The following is a 23,072-nucleotide window of genomic DNA, read 5'->3' as shown; positions in this document are numbered from 1 at the left end:
CGATCAATCGACTTCTAGCTCTTATCTCGCAACCATTGGTTCATCGTACGCATACTCGTATGTCTACATGGCCCTTGCAATTGCCTCACCTTCCATCCAACGCCAACGTCGGATTAAGCTCGAAAGGATAGATTCAAATCACTTCGGGCAACGGTAACTGCTTTTCTAAGCACGATTCGGCTTGGCCGCTTATTTCTCGCCTGTGTCCACTCCGTGATTGGTCTCTTTTTTTAGAGGTGTAAAATATTCCGAGAAGCATCTTGATATTGGATGACTCTTAAATTCTACCACTTATTACACATGCGGTACGATGTACGTTTGTGATATATCTTCTTCCGGGTAACCTCAAAGTCATACTTCGGTATGAAAAATTTTACAACCCTGAGCCAGAGTTCTGAGTTAGGAACCGGAATTACATTCACACTCTTCCTTCACCGTGCCCCTAAATTTGACAACTGGGAATTAAAGCTCGGAATTTCGTCTCTCCTGAACCTGGAGACCTGGAGAAAAGCGTGTCTGGTCTAATACGAAGGCAGGGAGCGCTCAGGTCCATTAAGAAGCCCCGAGGGCGCGGAGAGAGAGAGAGCTAAAGCAAGAGGGAAATATGGCCCGAGCGAGAAAGGAGAGACCGAGGGCGGCTCTCTATCTACGAAAGTGTCACCGGTGATGAATAGTTCGCATGAACAAAAAGAATGCCAACCGCCTCTGACCCAACCAACTCGAGCATTCGGGCCCCGCGCCCCCGTTCTCCGCCCTCGTCCAGGAGCCGCACCGCGAGGCGTCACCCCTCGACTCCGCTAAGACGATACCATCTTAATTAAAAGTTGCCAATTCATTTCGCGAGGCATTTCCACCCCGTGAACCTGCAGGAACACTCCCGAGTAACGGGGAGGATACGGTTATTCTTTTGTTTTACAAAACCTCTCCGCAGGGGAGCGAGAGAAGCGGAATAGAAAAGAAAAATCCAAAAATAAAAAAACGAAGAGCCGGAGGAAGGAAGAAGGGAGAAAAGCGCGCAGATAATAAGAGCGTCGTCTGAGATGAAATTAAATAGAAGTCGACGGTGGTTCGCGTCGTTTGCGTCACCCACTTCCGCGGCCGGGGTCTGGAAGGTACTTTTAATTTATCGCTTCGAGCAGCCAGCCGCCGTTCCTCGGAGACGAGGGGCTGCCGTACGGACGAAGGACCGCCGTCTCCCGAGATGTCGAAGGATAAAATACGCGGTGCGGTACGTTTCGCATCTCGAATGGAGCCCGGGTATAATAAGCAGGGTTGGTCTCTCAGTGGTGCCGGCCGGTGAAACTTGCTGCAGCGTACCCGGCGTATATATTAGCAGTAGACAGCCTCAAATTGCTTCATTAGCCTGGAGATATTTTATACAAATTGGAAGAGTAAATTACGCCCAGGAACGGGTGAAAAATTCATAATTAGAATAGGTAACAGTACGCTGCCGTGAGAGGAGGAATCGTGACGCGGGCGAAGGGGGCGAGCAGAGCTATTTGTTAATTATTCACGGTTATCGTCCGAACCTCCGTCAGGACTAGGAACTTGGACCACCGATTATTCGCACGGCAACCGCACGGCAACCGCGAAAAATCGCTCACCTTCCCCTTTGTGCTATAACGTGTATGTATGTATATACGGTACATTCGCGGTGCAGCAGCAGCAAAGTGTTCAGTTTCGTCAAAGGAGTAATTAGTATTCAGTGGCACATACGCGTTAACGTTGAACGTATGATTTGCCTCTTAAACTCGACCACCGGTGTCGGCGCCCGAGCCGCAAGGGCAACACTTCGCTCCTTCCTGCTTCTTATTTACGGCATTATTAACGCCCCGGCCGCGTATGTGCACGCCGCGTTAACGTTCCCGCGGACAATTCGCTCTATAACTCTGTGCTCGCTTTCGGCCTTAGTTGGTCTCGGGTAACCACCGCGCTTGCCTTGCTATCCACGTACCTTCCACACGGAACGAAGGACAAAAAGTAAGGCTGCTGACTGAATTTTTCACGCTTCGAGGTAGGACCAAACGTCCGTGGCAGCTACTGTGTCTACCTACCCACTTCGGTTGAGACCGGCTGTAATGATGAAATCTGCTTACGACACGATCATCGTGTCACCCGGTTCCAGTCGATGAGTAGACGCTTTTTCGATTTTTAGCTCGTGAGTGGTCAGAAATACGTTCCAAACATTTCTGACGAGTTTTAAAGACTCTTGAAAGTACTATTTATTCAAGTTCAAAACCAAGAGAGAACAACTAAAGCTTCTGATTGTAATCTTCTTCATATGAAAGGTCAATGAGTAGAACGGAGCAGAAGTTACGGGTCGCGTGCCGAGTGCGGTATCCCTACAGGATAATTGTCGACGGTTCCTCGGAGCGAGGATCAAAGTCCTCGAATCGACTCGGGTGATGACGGATAAAATTTTGACGATTTTCGTCAGGGATATTCCGCAGCGTGCATCAGGTTGTAGAGGCGAGCCGGCGAAGAGTCTCCTCGTAAAACTGATCCCTGTATAATTTTCAATCGCGGTTGGGTTTGATGGGCGCGTTTTCCTCCCGACTCCTTTAACCCCAGTGCCGAGTAGCGTTCGAGGCGGGTGAGAAAGGATCGAGGAGTTCGAGGGCAGAGATAAGGGCCCGGAACGACGAAGTCACAACGGCCGGTAAAAAGGACGATCTCAACCGGATAAAACTCCGGGTATAGGTACCAACATGCTCCCTCTTCCGGGGGTGTATTCCGCCCCCAGAGTTGAGGGAGGAGACGGCCCCGCGGCGTCTGCGGGGGCCGTAAAAAGACAATAGCGACGTTGGAGCTTCGCGAGGGGTGCGAGAGGCGCTCGGCGGCTCCTCGCCGCTGCTTCTTCGATCACTCGCTCGAACCTCCGGCTTCGCGCCACCCCGACAAAGGCGTCGCCGCCCTTCGCCGATCAATTGAATTTTATAGTAATTTTATGCTTTTTATTAGCAGTATTAAAAGCCCTGCCGCATAGAGTTGCCAGCTATATAAGCAAACTGATTTTACCGCCTCCGTAGCACGCCTCCGGGTTTCGCGGCTTTCGACCCCGCTTCGCACCTTCTTTCACCCCTTTTTTCCAGTATTTATACGCCGGCGAGGAAAATCGCTTCTTCATCGCTCCGCGATGAAGACCATTTCATGTTTCTCAGATTATGTCCCCGCGGATGTTCCAAACGTTCTTGACATTTTCGACAGGGTCTAATATTTTTTGCGACATCGTATCTTATTCTCATACGGTTAAAAAAACCTTGGGATTAAGTTTTTCGTAAATACTGTTTGGGGTTAATTAGAATGACCCCCGAGTGTCTCGAAACCCGAGTAAATCGTGCCGGTCATAATTTTTCAATGAAACCGGGAGTTCTCGAGGTTTTTTGCTCCAGTAAACTCTGCCGTTAGAAAGTCACAGGGTGATAGTAGGTTCTTTCATTCAAGCGTTACAGGGTTTCTCGAGAAACTCTTATCTACTTTATAAGTCAGTGTTGACTGTCCCCCTCCTCCTCCCCCTCGTGCAACTTTTTGTCGAGCTTGACGAGAACCAAATATTGTAGAATTCCATTTTCACCGTTCACTCAAGTTTTCTCAGCATTCGGTCAACAGAGATAACCATCACCTTTGACATTCTGTTTAATCTGGGAGGAAACAAGCATACCAAACACACCGTGTCTACCGAATATAATTCCCATGCTGAAAAATCGTGAGGAAGCTTAGCCCGTCGTTGCCATCGCCCATTCATCCCCCTTTCGCGGCAGCGGGGGGTCGGGGTGTAAGATTGATGATGAAAAATCCTCGACTTCCTCCGTAGGCGTAGTTTACACGAATCTATCCATGTGTGAGGCGATCCATGCATACGCAACTCGAGGCAAAGAAGAAACGAGCGAGCGCGAACGGATCCGCAGGGGTAGTGAAAACGGGGGTGGAGCTGATCGTAGTCAATGCATTCGCAATTCGCACGGCATGGCGCGGCGTATGCAGATTTCGGGGCTCTCGAGTGTTCGCCGCCGCGTCGCACCGACCGTGGAGTGTCCTAATGTCTATCGGAAATTAAAACAACCCCCGACCCTTGCCGCGGGCCGGAGCGAAGCGCCCTTGCGGTTCACTCGGGCGAGACGCAGGATTGATCGCCTTCAACTCGAGCCTCGTATCCATTGATTTCATTAGCCGATACCTACCGACGCATCGGTTTACAGTTGGCTCGAAGGAGTCACGAACCCTTCGGAAAAGGTGCGGGTGTTGGTACAGCGGCGACGGGGTGCCGCAGTTTGACGCGTTAAATTACACGCGTGCAGCAACGGCCGGGGCGAAGACCCCACCGGAGTACAAGATGCGATACATTAACGAGGGTGGGAACGGGCCGCGTAACGTTATCAGCCCTCGGAGGAGCCTGGGGTGTCTCTCGGGTGAAAAAGGAACAAAAAACGTTAGCCAACGCATTATTCATTCCAGCCAACGACAATTAGATCACCGACAGAGCTCGAGTGATGCGGGTGTGATTTCGCGTATTCGAACGGGGATCGTCTTTCGCCCGTTACAGCTACGTCGCTAAGGTTACTTTTACCCTTGTTGGAATAGCGACAACGTTCTAAAGCTTCGTTGAAATTGAAATTTCTCGGTGAAACTGGTGATGTTGTGTCGCTTATCCTAAACGCCGTGTCATGGCTTCTGGATGAAAAGTCGCACGACCACTCCATCTTTGCCGTGTTCGTTATCCGTTCCGTTTCCACGTATTCCCGTGACCAAGATGGAAGCCTAAGTAGCTCAACTTGCGATAATATTTTTCGGAATCTTTTTTCCAACCGCCATGTTCTGCTCGTGGAAGTGCTCGTAAGATCTCGCGTAAGGTGGGACTAATTGGCACCTGTAGAAAAACGAGCCGGGATGAGACTCGAGTGCCTCTCGGAGACGTAGAAAAATTCACCGGCATCGTTCGGTAGTAGGAACGGAGGTACGTTATACGCTCGAAACTACAGGTACGTACGGTATTCATCGCAACGAGTAATTGGCTGTTTCGCTAAGAGTGGACGCGCGGCGGGGTTTTATGCACGCGCGGCATGAATTTCTGCTGCCTGGCTTAGCGAGCTGGTCCGCTCATAGGTGGGCATCTACCGTGCGCCTATTAGGAGAACGGGCAGGTGACTGTGCGAGGCGCGTTGATTGCCTCGTTACCTTCCCGTTTCATAGCTCAAGGCGCAACAAACCCTCGGGCGTGTTTATAATTGCTTTTCCATATGGAAATCCTGCAACCATGCAAACACGGCCATGCGTACGTACGCTCGACGCGTCAAACTCCGTCGCTTCTTGTCGCGGGAATTGCGTATTTTGAGCCGAACCATCTATCTCTAGTTGTCCAATCGCGAGTATTCCCACGGGTCATTCTTTGCGACGCGATGGCTTCCTTTCCCTTGTCGTTCACCACTTCGCCCGGACGGTGCGGCAGGCTCGGCTTTTCACCGGATTCGTGAAACGGGTTCTATTTCACAAATATCTCGAGGCTACGGAGAGGCTGCGGCGAGGCAGTCGGGATCCTCGCCGACTTGCCCACGAGCATTCTTCCCGTCGATGCTCGACGTGCTCGTGTATCGAACCTACCTCCGACGCATTGAATTGTAAATACGATTCCCCCCGCAGGCCGGCAGCGACTCACACTTGAACTCGGCCCGCAGGTATGCGTCGTTTAGCGAGTGTCCGACACTCGGTTACACTCGGGAACTCCGTTGGATTCTGCCATTCAGACGTAGGTACCGTACGGCTTGACGTCTCACTCGGTCCCGCCAACCACTCCTTCGACCCTAATTAAACTTCAATATACGCCGTGCATCCGCTGCGCGCGCAGTTGCACAATGGTATATAAATGGAGGGAGATACCGTTTCGGCAACGAAATCACACAACCCGCGGTGTTTTGCTTTCTGGGTTTAACGGTCTCGAATCTTGCTCGAATAATCCGCATACTTATTTCTATTTTTTTTTTTATTTTGTTCTTACGACTGGCGTGATTATGAAACCATAGAACGTGTTTGAATGTCATTCGGGACGAGAAGGTTGTGTTATTTTTCAAAAGTTCGATCGAATCGTGGCCCCGTTTTGGGAATCGTTACAGCCAGTGTGGACCTTTTTTTTTTCACGTCACGCCGGCACGATGGACCGATATAAATCGTTGCGCGTATCGGCGCATATAATACACCGAACTTTCACAATACGACTCGGCTGCAATAATAATTATTGATTAATTGCCGAGGTTAGTTATTAACTCGTTGCCAGAGCGAGCTGCGGGCGCGTCTATTATCGATAAAAATATATCTACGATCGGACTGTCAGCGTTGTTTGCTTGACTATTATCTCGAATATCTCGTCGACCGATAATTATTTTGTTATTATGTAAGCCGAATAGGAGGCACTCGGTCGAAGATCTCCTCTCAAGATTAGCTCGTGGGCTGTGCGCGGGTCTCGCAGCTCGAGCGATCGAGTCTCGAAGACCGGCGTTCGGTTCGTCCGGCGAATAAAACCGGCCAATAAAAATCTCTCTTATCCGCGGAACGATTGCCCACTGCTGCGAGTCCCTTCCCCCTCCCCCACCTTACGAAAACCTGAAAGCGATAAATCGCGGTTATTAGCGAGAGATTACCCGGGTCTGGGTTCAGATTGGCTTCCCACTCCCGTTCCGCGCCGGCTTCCGCTTCCGCCTACCCCAAATCCAAAATCTATACCCCTCGCGGCGCGGGGGCTGAAACTCTCGGCTGGGACTGAAATCACTCGCGGCCAAAGCTCGTACGGGGAGCTCGCCGCTCTCGGATAGAATCTAAGAAGATTCCAACGCGTGCACATTGTTAGGGGAATCAGATTAGCCGCAGAGCCTGATGTATGTGCCCGCCGCCTGCATATCCGTACGCCACGCATAGAGCGACAACCGCCTTGCCGTGCCTTTCCACCCCGTAAAGACCACCGACTGTATCGGCGTAATACCTTCGCTCGCATCGTGCGGCCTGGCTGGCTTAAGATCGATCTGACGCTAAGTAAGTCGGCTAGCTAACAATAAGCGCCGCGGTAAGTAACTGCTAAGTAAGGCAACGCTGCGGTCGCTTTTTCATCTTTCATATCGCGCTCGGGGTGTTACATCCATTTGCGTTGACTCACCGCAAACGTTCGTGCCTTTTATCCACCTTTTTTTTTTTTTTTTGTTTGTTTCGCTGCTGAATCGTTGTACGCAAGTTTATCGGTTGTGTCTGAAAACGGTGAGTTAGAAATTGCATTCAGTTCGTTGCGAATTCAATATATTTTTTTATTCAATTTCCCGAATCAGAACTGATTGAAAAAAAATCCCATACATCAGCGTGAGGACGATCCGTGCTAGTTATTTTTTCTAATTAAGCTAATCAAAATCACCTCTGTACGGTGATCGTCTTGTCACAGGTTAATCGTACCAATCATAATTATCAATGGTATGATTTTAATTGCAATCAAAGTGATTAATTGCACGAAAAAACACGTCTCGGCAAAGGGGAAATGAAATTAAGAAAATGTATATTTTTTCTCTGCATAAACGATTGAACCCTCAAACACTCTAGTCTTCTATGCCTAATCCTGAGATTTCACCCTAACCACACCGCGAGTAGACGCATCCCTGTTATGATTCAATCGAAGCAATCGTACCACCAGGTATACCGCTTGTCAGGATAGAGTACAGATCTCGGAGTCAGAAATCGCCGTTCCAACAGGGGTTCGAGTCGTCGACCGCAGTGTGTTTTCGGGTATCCAGCGTCACAGTGCGACGGGACCTCGGCATATTGAAACAGAGATTATTTTATCGCATCCTGCTTCGGCCCTTACGTGAACCTTACGCGTCTTGAGCAAGGTTTATTGTCTCGACCAACCCTCGAGGGCGTGAAAGAGGGCATTCATTAATAAAACGTAGCCCGGTGAATTAGCCTCCTGTTAGGTGCCGCGGGTCGGGTGTATTCGAGATAGCGGTTGACGTTGGTGCCGGAGCAAATATTTGACCGGCTAACCAAGCCGCGGGACGGACGGAACGCGACGCAACGCCTGTTTCCGTTTCGAGTCCTCGTTCCGTCCTGGTTTCGCGTTTACACCAACTTCGTCGGGGCGCCGCGACGCGTACGTCTGCATCCTCGCTCCGGGGGTGGGTGAGAAAGACGCGTGTGTGCTCAGTGGATAGCGGGCGCCGGTCGTCGCGTTGTTGTCTGGAAGGAGGCGGCTGATGGCGCGAACCGCAAACACAGGCCCCCCGCCGTTTCGCGCCCGTTTCTCTCACGGGTAATGGGGTTGACCGTTGCACTCGAGAGGAATAATTAGTCGCCTCGGATCGCGCTGCAGCCACTCGAGGAACCCGACTCCCCGGATTCCCCCTCGTTCTCTTTGTCCAGAGCAAAGACTCTGTCACTCAACTCCGTATTTTTCCGCGACCGGACGTAAAACATTCCGTTAAACTAGACTCGCGATAAGCACGTAGTCCCGTCGGGCCCATTTCGAGGCTGCAGCGGGGGCGGCTTGTGTGCCAAGGCCCTGAGCCAATAGACTCGAACGAGGATCCGGCGTGTGCTCCAGCTACCGCGGAGATGGACAAATATATTCAAACAAACAAACAGGCTGAAGTCGGGGAAGAAGCCATGGGACCGCAGGCACCTTGGCCCTGGCCCAGAGAAAATCGTCCTCGCGTCCTGCGTACGCCGGAATGGAAACCGGAGTCCGGAACGGCGTCCATTTGTGCGTTAACGCGGTAATTACGCCTGGATTCATACTCCGTGAAACTTAAGTGAGATTTACCAGGGTGCGAAGTGGTCTGGAATTATCGTTCGCCGAGCAGTGCAATACAGACGTCATCGTATTTCACCGCGTGCACCGGCGATACGGATATAGAAGAGGATCCCCGTCGTCGTCTTCGTGGTCCACGACTATCTTCGCGTCATAAAACACCCTGGCGTGGGAGGCGAGGGGCGGGAGTCGCCGGGCTTAGCGGTCGGCACTGAGTGTCAGCGCAGGTGCGGACATTCTCATCATAAATACGCTCAGCCCTGCAGGGAAGCCCAGGAAACGACCCTAATTGGGGCGTGGCGCAGCAACACCTTCGCTTCGGAAAGCTAGCCTCTTCCCCCGGCCCCAGGCTCGATGATCGCCTCGCGATCCATCATCCCCCCGCGCCAATCGTGCTCCACCGTAGCCTCGATCTCCGTTCTCCACCGCCACGAGAAAAGTCACCGGTCGAAGAGAATCGGCGCGCACCGAGTGCAGCGGGTGGTTCGGTCTCACCCGTTAATAACGCCCGATGCGTGCAGCCTGCGAGGGTGCAGGAGTGGTTCGCCCGCCACAATACGAGCCACGGGTGTTCGTGTTAAAAGGTGGGCCGGCCCGGCACACCCCGGCTAAACCGCTCGGATCATCGCATGCACTTCTCTTCATTTCGTCGATCCTCCAAATTTATCGTTCCCCCAGCGGCGCAGGGCTGATCGAGCGACGCGTAACGGTCAGTCGTCATGAACAACGCGAACCCCGCAGGATCCGGAGCTCGCGTGATCTTCCTTTGGGGTCCAGATGACGCGTTAACCACGCGGCTAATTGCGGACCGGCAATATTCCCCTTGAAACAACTATACGACGAGAGTAATTTCGGCTCAAGGTCGCAGTTTCTTTCATTATTCGAGTTTTACTACCAGTGGTCTACTTCTTGGAGGAAAGTTTCTACGCGGAAGAACGAGTCGGGATACTCGAGGCATCCGTGATCCGTCCGTCAGCGTGACAGACGTTGCGGGTTCCGGTGACGCTCAGACATCTCGACGAATCTAAATTGACAGCGAGTGACGTTCTCGAAAGAGGGAAAAAAGTCCTCCTCCTTCGCGGACCCCGCAGAGTTGTAAATATTCACGCCCGTTACATTCAAGCCCGTCGACGGTCGATTTGAGGTACTTGAGATATGAATTATCCGAGGTTCGAATTGAATCGCGGGGAACGGGTGGAGAATCGCAACGGGGATCCCGGCGATGAATCACGTCTGCACGACGTATAAGTTGCGATTCGATTTGGTTATCCACTCCTCCGCGGTCGGCGGCTCCGGAGAACTCGAAGGGCGCGACTGAACATCTCCGGAAAGTCACGGAGTATCGTTCGTCCGCCGCGCCGGCTTCCTCGCCCGGCTTAATCGCATTCGGAACCAATGTCGCGGAAAATTTCATTCCGCCAAGAGTAGGCGAGTCCCCCTCCACCTCGACTTTGTTTCGTCCCCGTCCTCGAGTCGCATTTGCATACCTAGGCGAAGGCGCAGCGACGCCGAATTTATTCAAGGCTCCTCCGCACGTCGCCTCTCACACCTGTGGCACCCGTTTTCTTCGACGTCAGTTCGCGAAGCTGCACCCGCTTGCAGGAGGCGGCTTATCCGTCCGTCTCATCCGCGGCATGTTTCAACGTCCAGATCAGCCGGTATCAACGAACACGGTATACGCGTTGGCGAACTTGTCCACTTCCTGACTCACGAGCGCGTATTATATCGCCTCGTTCACAAGCGTGTAGCTGCTGCGTCGGGTGTACGTCGAGAGATGAAGATAGTCAATCCTGTTCGGCCGCGAGTATTAGGTACGCGTATACGTATCCGTACGTGCAACGAGACGCCGAGGTGTGAGCGTGTTAAAGTTGATGCGAGTTTGAAATCCCCGATGACAATTCCCGCCTCTGCCGGCCGAACGGACGGCGACGTACGCGTTTCTGGACTGAATGGCATCGCAATATCGGTGGAGTGGGCAGAGAGCCGTTCTCGCATTAACATTTACACCGAGAGACTGATTGAATCTGGATCGAAAACTCGGCTTAATTAACAACGAGGCAGAGTGTTTATTTGACGGGTAAATCGATTCCGTTCGGTGCAGTCTTCGTCGGCCCACATATGCCGTTCGTGGAAATCAACCGGACAATCCGCAGCCACCTGCCTCTGTGTATAATTACTACTCGACGGTAGAAAAACTGAAAAATTTTATTCAGGTACGGTCGAGAAGAGTACCTTTATTTTCGCGCGCATCCAACATTCGTACGTGTACGTAGACACACCTTGTAACTCGCGCTTCAGGTCGAAAGCTTAATCAATTCGTGGCTATTAGCGTTGAGCCGGAATGTTTGAGCATGTGGTCTGCGTGACCCGACGGGGATGGTGGGTCGGTCGATGGCAAGGGCGAACAAACTTGCGGATGTTCGTGGAAAAGCCGAATCGGCGATGGAAAAAGAAGCTCGTCAGTGGAAAGACGCGCACGGCAAGATCGTCGCTCGTTCTCGGTTTCCTCCGCATCATGGGACGTAAATCACTTGTGCAGCCGCATCGGGATCCGGAGTTTCATGACGCCCATTCATAGTCCGTTGGCACCAAACGACAGGCGACTGCACGCACATTCGTGCAACTGATTTAACTGCCGGACTTGACCCTGTTAGGCGACGCGCGATGCGTCTGCAAAAAATCAGGCGTTAATTGGGATCAAGACGTAACCCTGGAGTAGCGGAGTGCAGGAGTGGGAAGAGGGAATCGCGTGGCGGGCTGCAGGAGGAGCTGCGCGGCGCCTGCAGCAGAAATAACAGACGACGTGCGATCCTAATTAATTACTCGCTGGCTAATTACTGTAATTATATATCGCCACACCCGCCAACCATGCGAGTCCTCCTCGTCGCCCGCGATCCTCTTCCACCTCGGCTATTCGTACGGTCCGCAGAAGCTCTGCCTCGGTGAATTCGCGCGTGCGATTCTGTCCCGCGGGGGTGTCTGTGTCGGGAGTCGATTACTTTTTTATTTATTTATTTATTTTTTTTTCTACCGATCGTCAGGAGCGAGGATCAAAAGTGTGCGAGAGATAAAAAGGGAGCACAATGCTCCGGTTCTCGTTTTATAGAGCTCTAAATTTCTACCGGCAAGAAATACGACTGCCCGGGTTGGCATAGTAAACGTTACGAGAGCGATACGCGGTATAAACAGGTAGTCCGAGCGACAGGTGGTGTTGGCAAGAAGCACGGATGTCTGCCGCGTGACCGCGAGACACGCGGAACCCGGCGCCGCATCGGCATCGGCATTGACTCGGTCAATGAGGCTGCAGGACTCTGCCGAGGAGTTACGCTGCCAATTTAATCTTCCTCATTACCTCTCGTTGCTGCCATCGAGAACACATATTCGATGTTCCACACATGTACGCGTGTCCGATCCTCGGCGGATACCGTCCGTCCCTGTATCACCCATACCTGCTTTCGGTTCTCGGTGCACGGGGAGGACCCGCGTGCCCGACCACTAACTGGCAAATGTCACTCGTTATGTTAATGCCTCAATGTTTACGAGGAGCAACACCTCGGCCCGGTATCATATACCTCGAGCACCGCCGATCAACCGATATTCTCTCCATCGCCTGCCTAACTACACACCCTGTCGAGTATGTTTCCTCTTATTTGCAAGAGTAAGTTAAACGCTACGAGTGTCTTCACCTCGGAGAGCGACTCTACTGCAGTCAGAGTACGCGTTTGGGCCCCACTAATGAGTCCTCTTCCGAACGCTTTGTGATTATGAACCTGTGTCCTCGCAGTCTCATGTTTTCGGCCTCTTCGACAAATACGTGTTTTTGCAACAACCAACGTAACGAATATCAAAAATCACGAAAGGTCCCAGAGCATCGGAGAAAAATATAAAATTATCCGAGAGTTTGTAGTTTGGTCCCGAGGGAATAGAGCAAAGCTTTCGACTCGGAAATCTGAGCGATTCGTGAACAGCGTCTATCCCGTCTTCGTGCGCTCTTTTAGCATCGACTTGTTCACCCAGTCGCAGCTTCCACTCGAGGAACGGAGTAGGCTGCATTACGCTGATAAGGGATGAGACGGCGAGCGTCAGGGTGATCTATTTCGGGTTATTAGCCGATCTGAGATAGGGGCTGGTCTATCAACAAATTACATTACGGTAACATCGCTTTGTCATTTGCGCGATCGCGACTATTCCCGGCCATTCCTGGAGGAGGGTATCTCGCCGCTAAGAGACGAGGGCCGCGGTCCCGAGGCCTAATTGCGTTAGATAGTCTCCGTCTTATTAATTCCTCGGGTCCGGAGGCCCGCGCGTGGGTCGAGGCCCGGGCTGAGCAGCTAGTGTGAGGCGGCCCGATAGCGGACACGGCATTTCACTTAATGATAACCTGGTTTCCCCGCCGCGTCCCGCCGAGAGTCCCGCTTCTGGCATCCTGTCGGTGCAGACTCGGCGGACCGGACCGGATCGACCCAACCGGACTGCGCCCGGATTATCGGACGGACATCTCCGCGACGCCGAGGCTTCTTCGAGAGACGACCGGCAGTTCGACTCAAACTGACCACCGAAATATTGCGGTTATTTTCTCGCCACGTAGCCGGAGATTTGCGCCGTTCTACGGCTGTGAATGTATAGGGTATGAGCCTCGAGTCATCGGCGTGAGAATTTTACCCAGGTGGAGACAAAAACTGCTTTTTATCTACCGTGGTCTTTCTTTCGTTAGAATTAAGGACGCGGTCAAAGAGCACAGCGATATTTATATCCCCCGATGATACGGCTGTCTTTTTTCCCACGGAATAAATAGATCCGAAAATTTTACCGTGTCGATCCTGCCTCGTTCCGTACCGATTTGCAGCCACGAAATGTCTGGGTTTGGAACGTCGAGAGATATTTGTGCGTGGATACTGAATGGCGAATAAAATTTATTCAAAGTTACCGATGCAGCGACGAAAAAGAAGCACGGAGTTGCGGTTCCCTCGTAACGGCCTGCAATCAAAACTCATGTAATGGGTACGGCCACCATCAAACCGAATGACCTGGTGGGCGTCCTAAAGAATGTTTCACGCGAGATACGGTATAAGAATTTTTCTTGCAACTCTCGCGAGTTTCATTACGCTTCGTTCCCTGAACCCCATTGTATAACCCTTCGAACGCTCGGCCACAGGGTTCCATGAACTTTCCCGCAAGGTCAGTGCCGATGCAAATCGAGACGATGACTCGAATTTCGTTGAAACAATACCAGCCACCAAGGTTTTCCTTCGTCCTTGGGTCGATCCTGCTCACGGATTCTTGGCACTACGTTCTGGTCCTCGGTAATTGAGATTTTGCAAGTATCGTCGGTATTGTTGGTAGCAAAAAGAGGTGAACTGATTTGCAACGAAGAGGGGGAAGAAAGACGAGGGAAAAACAGTCGGAGAGCGAGAGAAGGACGCGGGTCAACGCTGCGGCGCGTTTTCTCTTTTTGCTCCTGATTTGATTTTTTTGCTTTTTCGAACGCTCCAACCTTTTTCACCTTCCACTTCTCTCCTCCTTTTTCTTATTCCCCGCAATCCGAGAAGGCAAGAGCGCGCACGGCAGTCGACGATCGCTCGGAATGCCCGGTGCCGCACTCCGTCCATTCCCCGCTGTTCCTCTCGAGGACAGCTTCTGACCCGCGGAGACCTCGGGATCTTTTCCCGCGTACGGAGAGACTGCTGCAAAGACGCGAGGTTTATCCCGGTTCGGATTCACTGCCCGGTGAATTATCGGAGCGGACGAAGAAGACGCCTGGCGCACGATCTGGACGTCGTGCATGCGGCTACGGGTCTTCAGGCTCGATCTTGAAATTTTCTAACTCGAAGAGGAAATGCACGCCGATGACTCGCGCCGGTCATGCCGCGATGAAGTGACGGGTCCAGGGGCCGCGTTTCGCCTCCCTCTCCTTCGCCCGATCGGGAATACCGGATCTCTTTCAAAGCGCCGAACTTGCCTGGCCGTTAGAGATCGAGAGACGGGATCAACGAGGTGCAGCGTCGAAAGAGAGGAGAAAGAAAAGAAGAAGAAGCAGAGAAGAACTTGAAATTCTCCTACGTTTTCTCCCGCCGTGAAATCAAGTTTCTCTCTCGTTTTATTTTCGTCGTTTCATTATCGTCGAGGGCGGTGAACCACCGCTACTTTTGCATCTTCTGCGGCTTCGTGAGGAGTTTTCGGGTCTCTAGGACCCTTTCTGCATCCTTCTCGCTCGCTCCGCCCGCGAGGGTTAATTTGTCGAAGCCGATTGCGAGCAGCGAGAGGTATTCGCGGTAACAATCCTCTGTCGCTCGGAGCGATCGCGATCTCTCTCCGCGGGTACGGGCAGTTTTAGCTCGTTCCAAGGAGATTCCTCTCTTGGCAGCAGGAAGACGCGGGCATGGCAGGCGCTTGGCAGACCCCGGGCAGGGGCCTTTTCTCCTCACTTGCCAAATGTTCTCTCCGGCTCGCTCTCTGCCGAATATTTTATTTAATATGAAATAAAACGCATTCCGCATACCAAGCATGCCGACGGCGCCGCTGTACCAGCCATTGTGTTCTCATGCCTCGAACAGACCAGCCTGCATTTCGAACGAATGCCGAGACTGGTGCTCAACCTGGTTCCTCCTCAATTTTCGTTTCGCGAATCGAACTTGACTCGCGATCCAAGTCCATTGTCGTCTCTGGCTTGCGGTTACGCTATCGCAGCTTTTCGACACTTTTGGTGCGTCGAAGAGAAAGCACCGATGAAACCGGAGAAAACGAGGCTCTGACTCACCGGCAGCTTTCGAGTACATTCGAGATACAATTTTGCCAAGACCAGCTCTGAAACGAAGGCCAGAGTTGCGAACCTATCAAAATCGTGGCAAACAACCGAGTCTCAGCGGTGATTTCTCACCGGATTGGAGAACCCCTGTTTGCGTATAAGATCGCGGGCGAAGCGCTGAGAGCATGGCAGATGGGAGCGTACACTGCAACGGATCCGAGTGTGCGGGTCGCGCCGAGGACACTGTCGTCGTCCGGGGCAAAAACATTATTGAGTTAATCAACTAATTTATAATTAAAGTTCTCGGACGTATAGGAGCGACGTCTTGGGACCTGGGAGGAGCAAAAACGGTCTCGGTTTTCTGATCGATTCAATTCACGGTAACCGCGTCCGAATTCACAGAAGAACGAGGATAATCAAGCGCCAGCTTAATTCCGGCGGCGTTGAAAAAGAGTCTAGAGTATAAAATGAAGGAAATCAGGACAGAACTCCAGGTCGAGCCGACGGAGAGAATGAATGCAAATCGGAGAACGAGTTTTCTGAGCCGATGATATCGCTATGCCCGGATTGAAATCGAATGCGAAATTTTTGACCCGCTGCCAGGATCGGCGGAGGGGGAACCGAGAGAGGCAAACGCAGCGGAAACTTGATGTCGTTAGTCGCAGTGCGAAACCGAACCCACGGAATGACGTAGCTCGCGAAGAAGGAGCGAGAGGGACGGAGCGAGAGGTGCTCGACCTTAAATCGGGCAACGGCTGGCGACAACGACTCTCCTTTGTCGCTTTGGTCACTCGAAATTCATTGAACCGTGTCACTCGCGCGAGATTATCGCGCCTAGACCGAACCCACGCCTGCGGGCCGCGTATCCTGAGCATCTCCACTCAAATGTCCATAGGCGATTACATACCAGCCCCGATATTTCCAGGGTGAATTAATTACGCGCTGGTTATCCCTTCCCCCCCAAACCTTCTCCGTCATCCTCCCAAACCGCGCCACCCACATCGTTCCCTTTTTGCAAAGTCGAGGCTGAGCCGTTCGGGTCAGTCCGTCAACCTGCGAATCTCAAATCTTTGCGGTTGACTGAGATCATCGTGAAGAAACTGTCACCTGTTGTGTGGAAAAATTTGGCGAGGATCAGGACTCGGCGGGCGTGCATTAGGCGAGATAATTCAGGATGACGACAGCGAATCTGCGAACTGTAATTTGCCCGCAAATCAGCGAGGCGAAATCGATTTTAACGAAGGTTCTAAATGAGCACCGCTAACGAGGGATCCGGCCATGCAGCGGTAAAAATTTTTCAGATGGTTTCGCGGATCTGGGGGCTTAATTTGTGGCACGTTCTTGCCCCGCTCACTGACGACCATGTCGATCGGGCAACGCTGGCCGAGGTGACGATGGTCCAGACTCCCTGAGGAAGGTGAACGGCGGATGATGGTCCAGGGATTCGTGCCGAGACGAGGCGGCGAGGATGGAGTGGGTTAGTTAGCAACTCGAGGCGCGGCCCGGTTTCTTGCCGCGATTTTTTCGGGTAAGACATCGCTGCTAATTAATCTCGTCGCCGCTGCTCGGACAGTGCGACAATGCCCGCGAAGTGTGGAATCCGCTGAATCGGTGCCATAACCTGAACCACCAAAAAACCCTCCGTCTTTTCGAGGGCGTCAAAAAGGACCGCGATCCGGACGCCTCGGGCCGAGACGCAGCGGTCGAATCTGCAACCCCGAGGAGAGGAAGAACCTCAGTCGAGTTTGGCGCTGGGGAGTAATATCATCGTTTCGTACGAGCTGAGTGGACGACGAGTCCTAGTCCCGAGGGACGGTAGTACCCTCAGGTAACGAGGAACGATCGAGATCTTGCGAAAGCTGACGCGTTACGAGATCGCTCGCTGTTCAATAGCGTACACATAGGCAAGTCGGGTCCATTCGCGATGATCTAACCGAGATATTCCCAAGTGCCAAAGGCCGCTTTACGCCGTTTGCGTAGGCATTATAGTACGTAGCGTAGCGGCGAAGCGCTTGCTCGTGTTGAGCCTTGGCGAAAAAATAAATAACTATATAAAAGATAGACAAATGGAGATACCGAGGCGAATGTGTCTAGCGTCGTTGACCACGTCGAGATTATCTCGAGAAGTTATGAGTGAACGTTCCGCCGGACGGTTTCTTCACTTGCGTACAACAAAAAAGCGCACGCATATGCTGCTGTTGCTGTTGCTGTTGGTACTGCACGCACGTGGAAAGACCGCCGCAATCCGCCGACTAAACTGAACAAATAAATTACACATTTTCTAATTCTCTCTACCGCGATGATCGCCGTCGGCCAAAGAGATCCACGTGAACGAGACCCTTCTACATACCACCATTGCTCACGGTACGTTTATCCGCCCGAGCTGAGGTTGTACTCCAACCACTCGCGAAAGTGCAATAGGCGTTTTTGCCCCGGCACAGCGGGGCTTCTTAGCCCGTGGTTGCACCGCCGCAACCACGGTGCAACCACGGATCAGTAATTAGCGTGGAATGAACTGCGTGGCGAGTGATGAACCACTCGTACCTGCAGCTCCTTGCATTTTTCCAGACACTCTCGATTTACTCTCGCGGAGCAGCCTGTGACGGCGATTCTCACGTTGGATAACCTGCGACGCGCTGTTCGAACTTGTTCCGAAAACTGTATCAAATCATTGTAACGAACTTGTTCTCACCACGTCATAATTTCTAACGAATTTTCTTCATTTCTGTTTCAGACGCCATGGGTAAGTGAATATCGAGCTTGGACTACTCTTTGATCATGATCTCGTAACTAAGGTAGGACGACGACTCACACCAAGTTGTAGACCTTTACTTGTTCCCGTTGCTGAACGATCTGCCGTGTTCGTTTAACCGACGCGGTTCACCCGTACTCGGGTGAAATAATTGCGAAAATTTAATCGAGGGATTTCTCTTGAAGCGCGGTCGAGTCGAGCAGTTAAGAGGAGGCGGGTGTAACGTATATCTTCATCCACAAAGGTAGCCGACTCTGCGTGCTGCGGGGCCGATGAGAGCGCTTAGGTGCTTCGGTATGAAAAAGTGCGCGAGCTCGGACGATGATTTAATCATTCGCCTCGTTGGAAACTCGACGGCTGATGAGGATGATTGCCGGGGACTCTGGCGCGCGTACAAACTCCTCGGACAATCAGCCGTAGTTACCGATCTGTCACGCGCGCTGCGATCCCATACGCACTTCTTATCTTCTCCCTTTCTTCCCGAGAGCCGATCCAGCCGGGATTGAGGCGCGAGAAACGAGACCGAGACGGCGACGATGCGACGCTGCCCGGGTCGACCTAATTAGATTAATTAGGTTAATTGCGTCCGCGGCAGACGCGGAAAAACCTTTATTCACCGATCGCGTAACGAAACCGATAGCGGCTCGTAGAATCGTGAAATATCAAGACTCGAACGTGAATGTGAAAATGTACGCAGGATACGTCCTGCAAATAATTACCCGTGCCCGAGTCGTCCTGACGCCACATGGCGAGCGTTCGCTTCGAGCCACATGTCAGTCAGATGTCCGTGGAAAAGTTAGTTAGTTGCCGATCGCCTCGGTAAAAGTGAGTTCCTCATAAAAATTACTAGAAGAAAGAGGGCGAGGAATTCACAGAGTTAACTACCGAAACGGACCGTGTGGATCTCCGGTGGTTTTTGCATGATGCAGAGTAGAAGAAGAAGACTCGGTGACGCCCTCCGCGGATTTTCGCATGCCTTTTACGAGTCTTTCATCGCGTGCTGAGGACTAGATACGCGTAGCTGCGAAGGCAGGCTCGAGCCGTTGTAGGCACCTCTTAAACGATCCCAGCATCCCGCCGTCTGTCGGTCTGTCTGCCGTTTGTCCGAGACTCTAGGCACTAATGAAAGTTCGAAGAACCGTCGGGTCTAAGCTCGGCAAGAGCGTCGTAGCTATAAGCGATGTTTCTCACTCGTCTAAGCGAGGCAATCATTAACCGAGCACACCGCGAACGTAATTAATATATAAATGAGAAAATCCGAGGTGACCTCGCTTCGCTAGCCGGCTTCCCGATTTGCCCCCATAAATATGTATGCATTGGGAAATTGTCGATGGTTAGGCCATAACGAGATTGCGGGTTCCTGCACACTGGCTAACGAACCCGAAGATGATTTGCCTCTCGCCTTTGCTCTCCCTTCCGCATCTAATTAGTCGGTCACCTTGCGTGTGTACTTCGCACGGTGACTAGTGTCTCCTTTTTCGTTCCACGATGCTGCTGGCGTATCCTTCACGCGTCACCGGATCGCCCCTCGCGTCAATTATCGTTAATCGTTTCGACGAGTGGTCCCTACGCCAACCGCGATTCCACAGTACCTACCTTTTGCAGCGGTAATTGTTATGGAAATACGCGCGTCTCAGTTCTTGCCCGCGTTTCGTTCACGGCTGAACGGCTCGGCTGCACCCTGCGCCAACTTTTGCTCTTTCCCAGCTTTGCAGCTTTGCAGCTTTCAATCTCGTCGAAATTACCGCTCGTCGTAGTGCTCGCAAACACCGTGGCTATAACGTTCGGTAAGTTTCGATTCGGCAAATTTCTGGTCCCACCTGACCCACGCCTCGGTTCGTTCGTTGATCCCGTTCATGGCGGTCTCAATCCTGGAGCAGTAAAGCAACGCTCGCGTCTTTTACGACTCGTTATTTCTCGGGCTGATGAGAACCGAGCGGCGTTCAATCCTCGCCGCAGTCCAATTTCCCGGACACAAACGTCCTGCGGAAATTTGTAAAGATCCTAATCTCTGGCCCCGGTCGTAATCGGACTCCGGGCTATTTCCGTGCCGCGTAACGCATGCCGTGCGGCTAGAGGGAATAATTTAGCGGTCAGTTGGACACGCGGCGTGCAGTACCGACGTCTGTCTCTTTTGCATTCCACCCGCAGCTTCTAGTTACGAGGTCTGCAGCCAGTCGGTGGTGAAGCTTTGCCAGAAATCTGGATGCCGTTGGGCGCGTGTCCTCGACGATAGATAGCCGCGTGAATATTTCCGCCTAGCTCGTAAAAGCTCCTGCAATAGAGTCGCGGAATATCATCGGAGTTCAACGGACGGTCTCGGAAACGAAGGCACGGAGTCGAGATATGGGTACCAGCTCGAATGGTCCTCGTGTTCGAAAGACGTTCGCGGTTTTGCGGTGCAATTAGACCGGCATACGGGGGCCGAATGAAGCAATGGATCTTTCGGGATGTCGAGGTAAGTTCGCGATGGGGCGATAGTTCCGAAAAGACGGATGACAGCCGGCGGTGGTTGGCTGAAAGTTATGCGCCGCTTCTTGCGACGGTCCGAGTCTGGAACAGGGTACGGATATCGCGGTGCTCGTACGTCGATATGGTCAGAATGTCGCCGATCCATCTGAAGAACCTGCAGGCAATCCCGGTCGACGTCCCCTCGCTCGGGTACGTGCCAGAATCCGAGTCCTCGTCGATCCCGCCTTATCCCAAATACGCCCAATTAGCCTCGGCTGACATAATAAGCATATAAACAAGCCCAAATCCCTCTCGCGCGGTGAGATCAGAGCAATGACTTTTTACGGTCACCGAAGTCGTAAGAACCAACTTCAATGATCGCGTATTAGGAACGACTTAGTCACCCTGCACGCCGCCTCCATTCCGTCCGGTTTTTACCTCGGACAGATCGTTCCAGTACGTCTCGATGTACCGCACTGCTGAAAAGTTCACGATTGTCCCTTACGAAAAAGAAACGGTCATCGAATCGCTTACGCAATTATGTATTTTCCGTCCCGACGCCTCGTATTTTGAGGAACAGCATAACGTTGCGACGATGGCCTCTGTAACGGCGCTGGGGATTATCGGCTGTCAGCTTTCTGGCCTGGAGAAAAATATCGCGTGTGTGTCTCCGCGGGCTTCTTCCTATTCTTTTTCTACTCCTTCCTCGTGGCGGCGTTGAACATCCTTCGACCCCGTGACCAGCTGTAGAATAATCCTAGACGCATGAACGAAAGCGTGAGAAAGAGAGAAGGACGATCGACGTCAAGTGGTGTACGTGCTCCTAACCTTTCCGTGAGTGCAGGCCAGCCGTGTGTGAGTCGCATACGCGTGTATAGGAATTACGGCGGAGATGCGGCGTAGAGTTCTGATGGGTCCCACGAGCGTGGAATTTTAATGGAGCTCCGATCCCTCGTTCCGTGTTCGCTCGCGCTCTCCTCACTCGTTCCGTAATACAGACGTAGATTTAATAATGGAATGGTTAGTGGATTTGGGGCTAACGTGTTGCAATTTTTGGGCGCTCGGTTCTCCTCGGCCCGCTTCCCACCGCCTTCTCATCCTTCTCCTCCTCCTCCTCCTCCTCGAAGGGAAACTCGAATGAATACGTGAGTGGCATGTGGGAGGAGGGCGGAGGGTGGAAAGAAGCTACTACCCTCGGCAACGCGGTTGGCACGTAATCTATTTGTTCACCAACCGCGCATCGGTCCTTTCGACCTCATCCGCGGGGACCTTTTACCCCGGCCACCAAGAGGTGCGATTGTCCAATCGAGTTACCCGCTCCATCCGACGATTACACTCTCCGCGATACCGTTGCAGGACGATGTCTTTCGAGCTGTTTTCAAATCTAATCAAACTTGAACGATTTTTTGTGAACCACTGCCAAACCTCGACAAAACGATGGTTAACGCCGCGGCATGAATAATTCGCGTCAAAGTTTTTTCCCCACGAGTCTTCTCTTCGCCAAAATATCAACATCAGCTCCCGACACCGCGCTGTATACGCATAAAAGTGCGCGCGGCTCGTTTAGTTTAATCACGTGATTTATCGATAGGTGAACCGTACGCCTTCTCTTCCACTCGCCCTCTCTCCCCCGTGGTTCAAGTCTTTTCTCGTTTCCTTCGGCCTCTTACCGGTTCTGCATTGAATCAATTGATTTTTGTTATGCCGTCGCCGCACACACGCCGCGCGGCGGTTTAGCACAGGTGCGCAACAGCCGCGCAGTTAATGTTCGGGGGCACGCTCGGATTCCAATGCAGGGCTCGAAGCGGGCCGGTGTGTAAGGTTATACACCGAACGTTCACTTTGATAGTTCATAAAATGAAACGGATTTTGATTCGGCCCCTTTGTAATCCCGCACCCGCAGAGTTATCGGGTTACAAGCTGCGGCAGCGCGGCCCGAACAACAGGAAGTGCCGCCCTCCCGACGGAGCGGCGCGTGTGGAGCCGCTCCTCCTCCTTTCAATTTTTTCCTCCTCTTCCTCTCCGGAGATCTTGATCCAAAGTATCAGCACCGACGCGTCGCTAGCTGCGCCCGGCTGATCCCTCGGACGCAAAAGTACCGAGTGGTCAGTGCCGAATACGAAATGACCGCGGCGTCGCCGCATCCCTTATGTATGACCGCGGACCCGTCGCCGTCGTCCTGAGAGAGATATTAAATCAATATAACGTTGCACCGTCATCCCAAGGGCCTTTCGTTCCCCGCGCGATCAAAGGGACGGGACGCGGGGATGCTCGGATCATTTCACCGGCAGCGGAGTCTCCTCTCTACCTCTCTCTCTCCCAAATTTCCCAAATTTCGAATTCCGAGA

General features: G+C 52.3%; 1 protein-coding gene across 5 annotated transcripts in view; it reads left to right on the top strand.

The window, feature by feature from the left end:
- Nucleotides 1-23,072, top strand: part of LOC124175115 (homeobox protein homothorax) — a 285,128-nt gene that overhangs the window by 122,819 nt on the left and 139,237 nt on the right. For all 5 annotated transcript variants that reach the window (XM_046555027.1, XM_046555025.1, XM_046555024.1 and 2 more), the window contains one exon: nt 18,256-18,264. In XM_046555027.1, the coding sequence (XP_046410983.1) occupies nt 18,256-18,264 (9 nt within the window). The remainder of the gene's footprint in view (nt 1-18,255; nt 18,265-23,072) is intronic.

The sequence above is a fragment of the Neodiprion fabricii genome, chromosome 2 (assembly GCF_021155785.1).
Source record: "Neodiprion fabricii isolate iyNeoFabr1 chromosome 2, iyNeoFabr1.1, whole genome shotgun sequence".
NCBI classification, from domain to species: Eukaryota; Metazoa; Arthropoda; class Insecta; order Hymenoptera; family Diprionidae; genus Neodiprion; species Neodiprion fabricii.
Note: the sequence above shows the minus strand (reverse complement) of the source record. Positions and strands in the feature narration are given on the sequence as shown.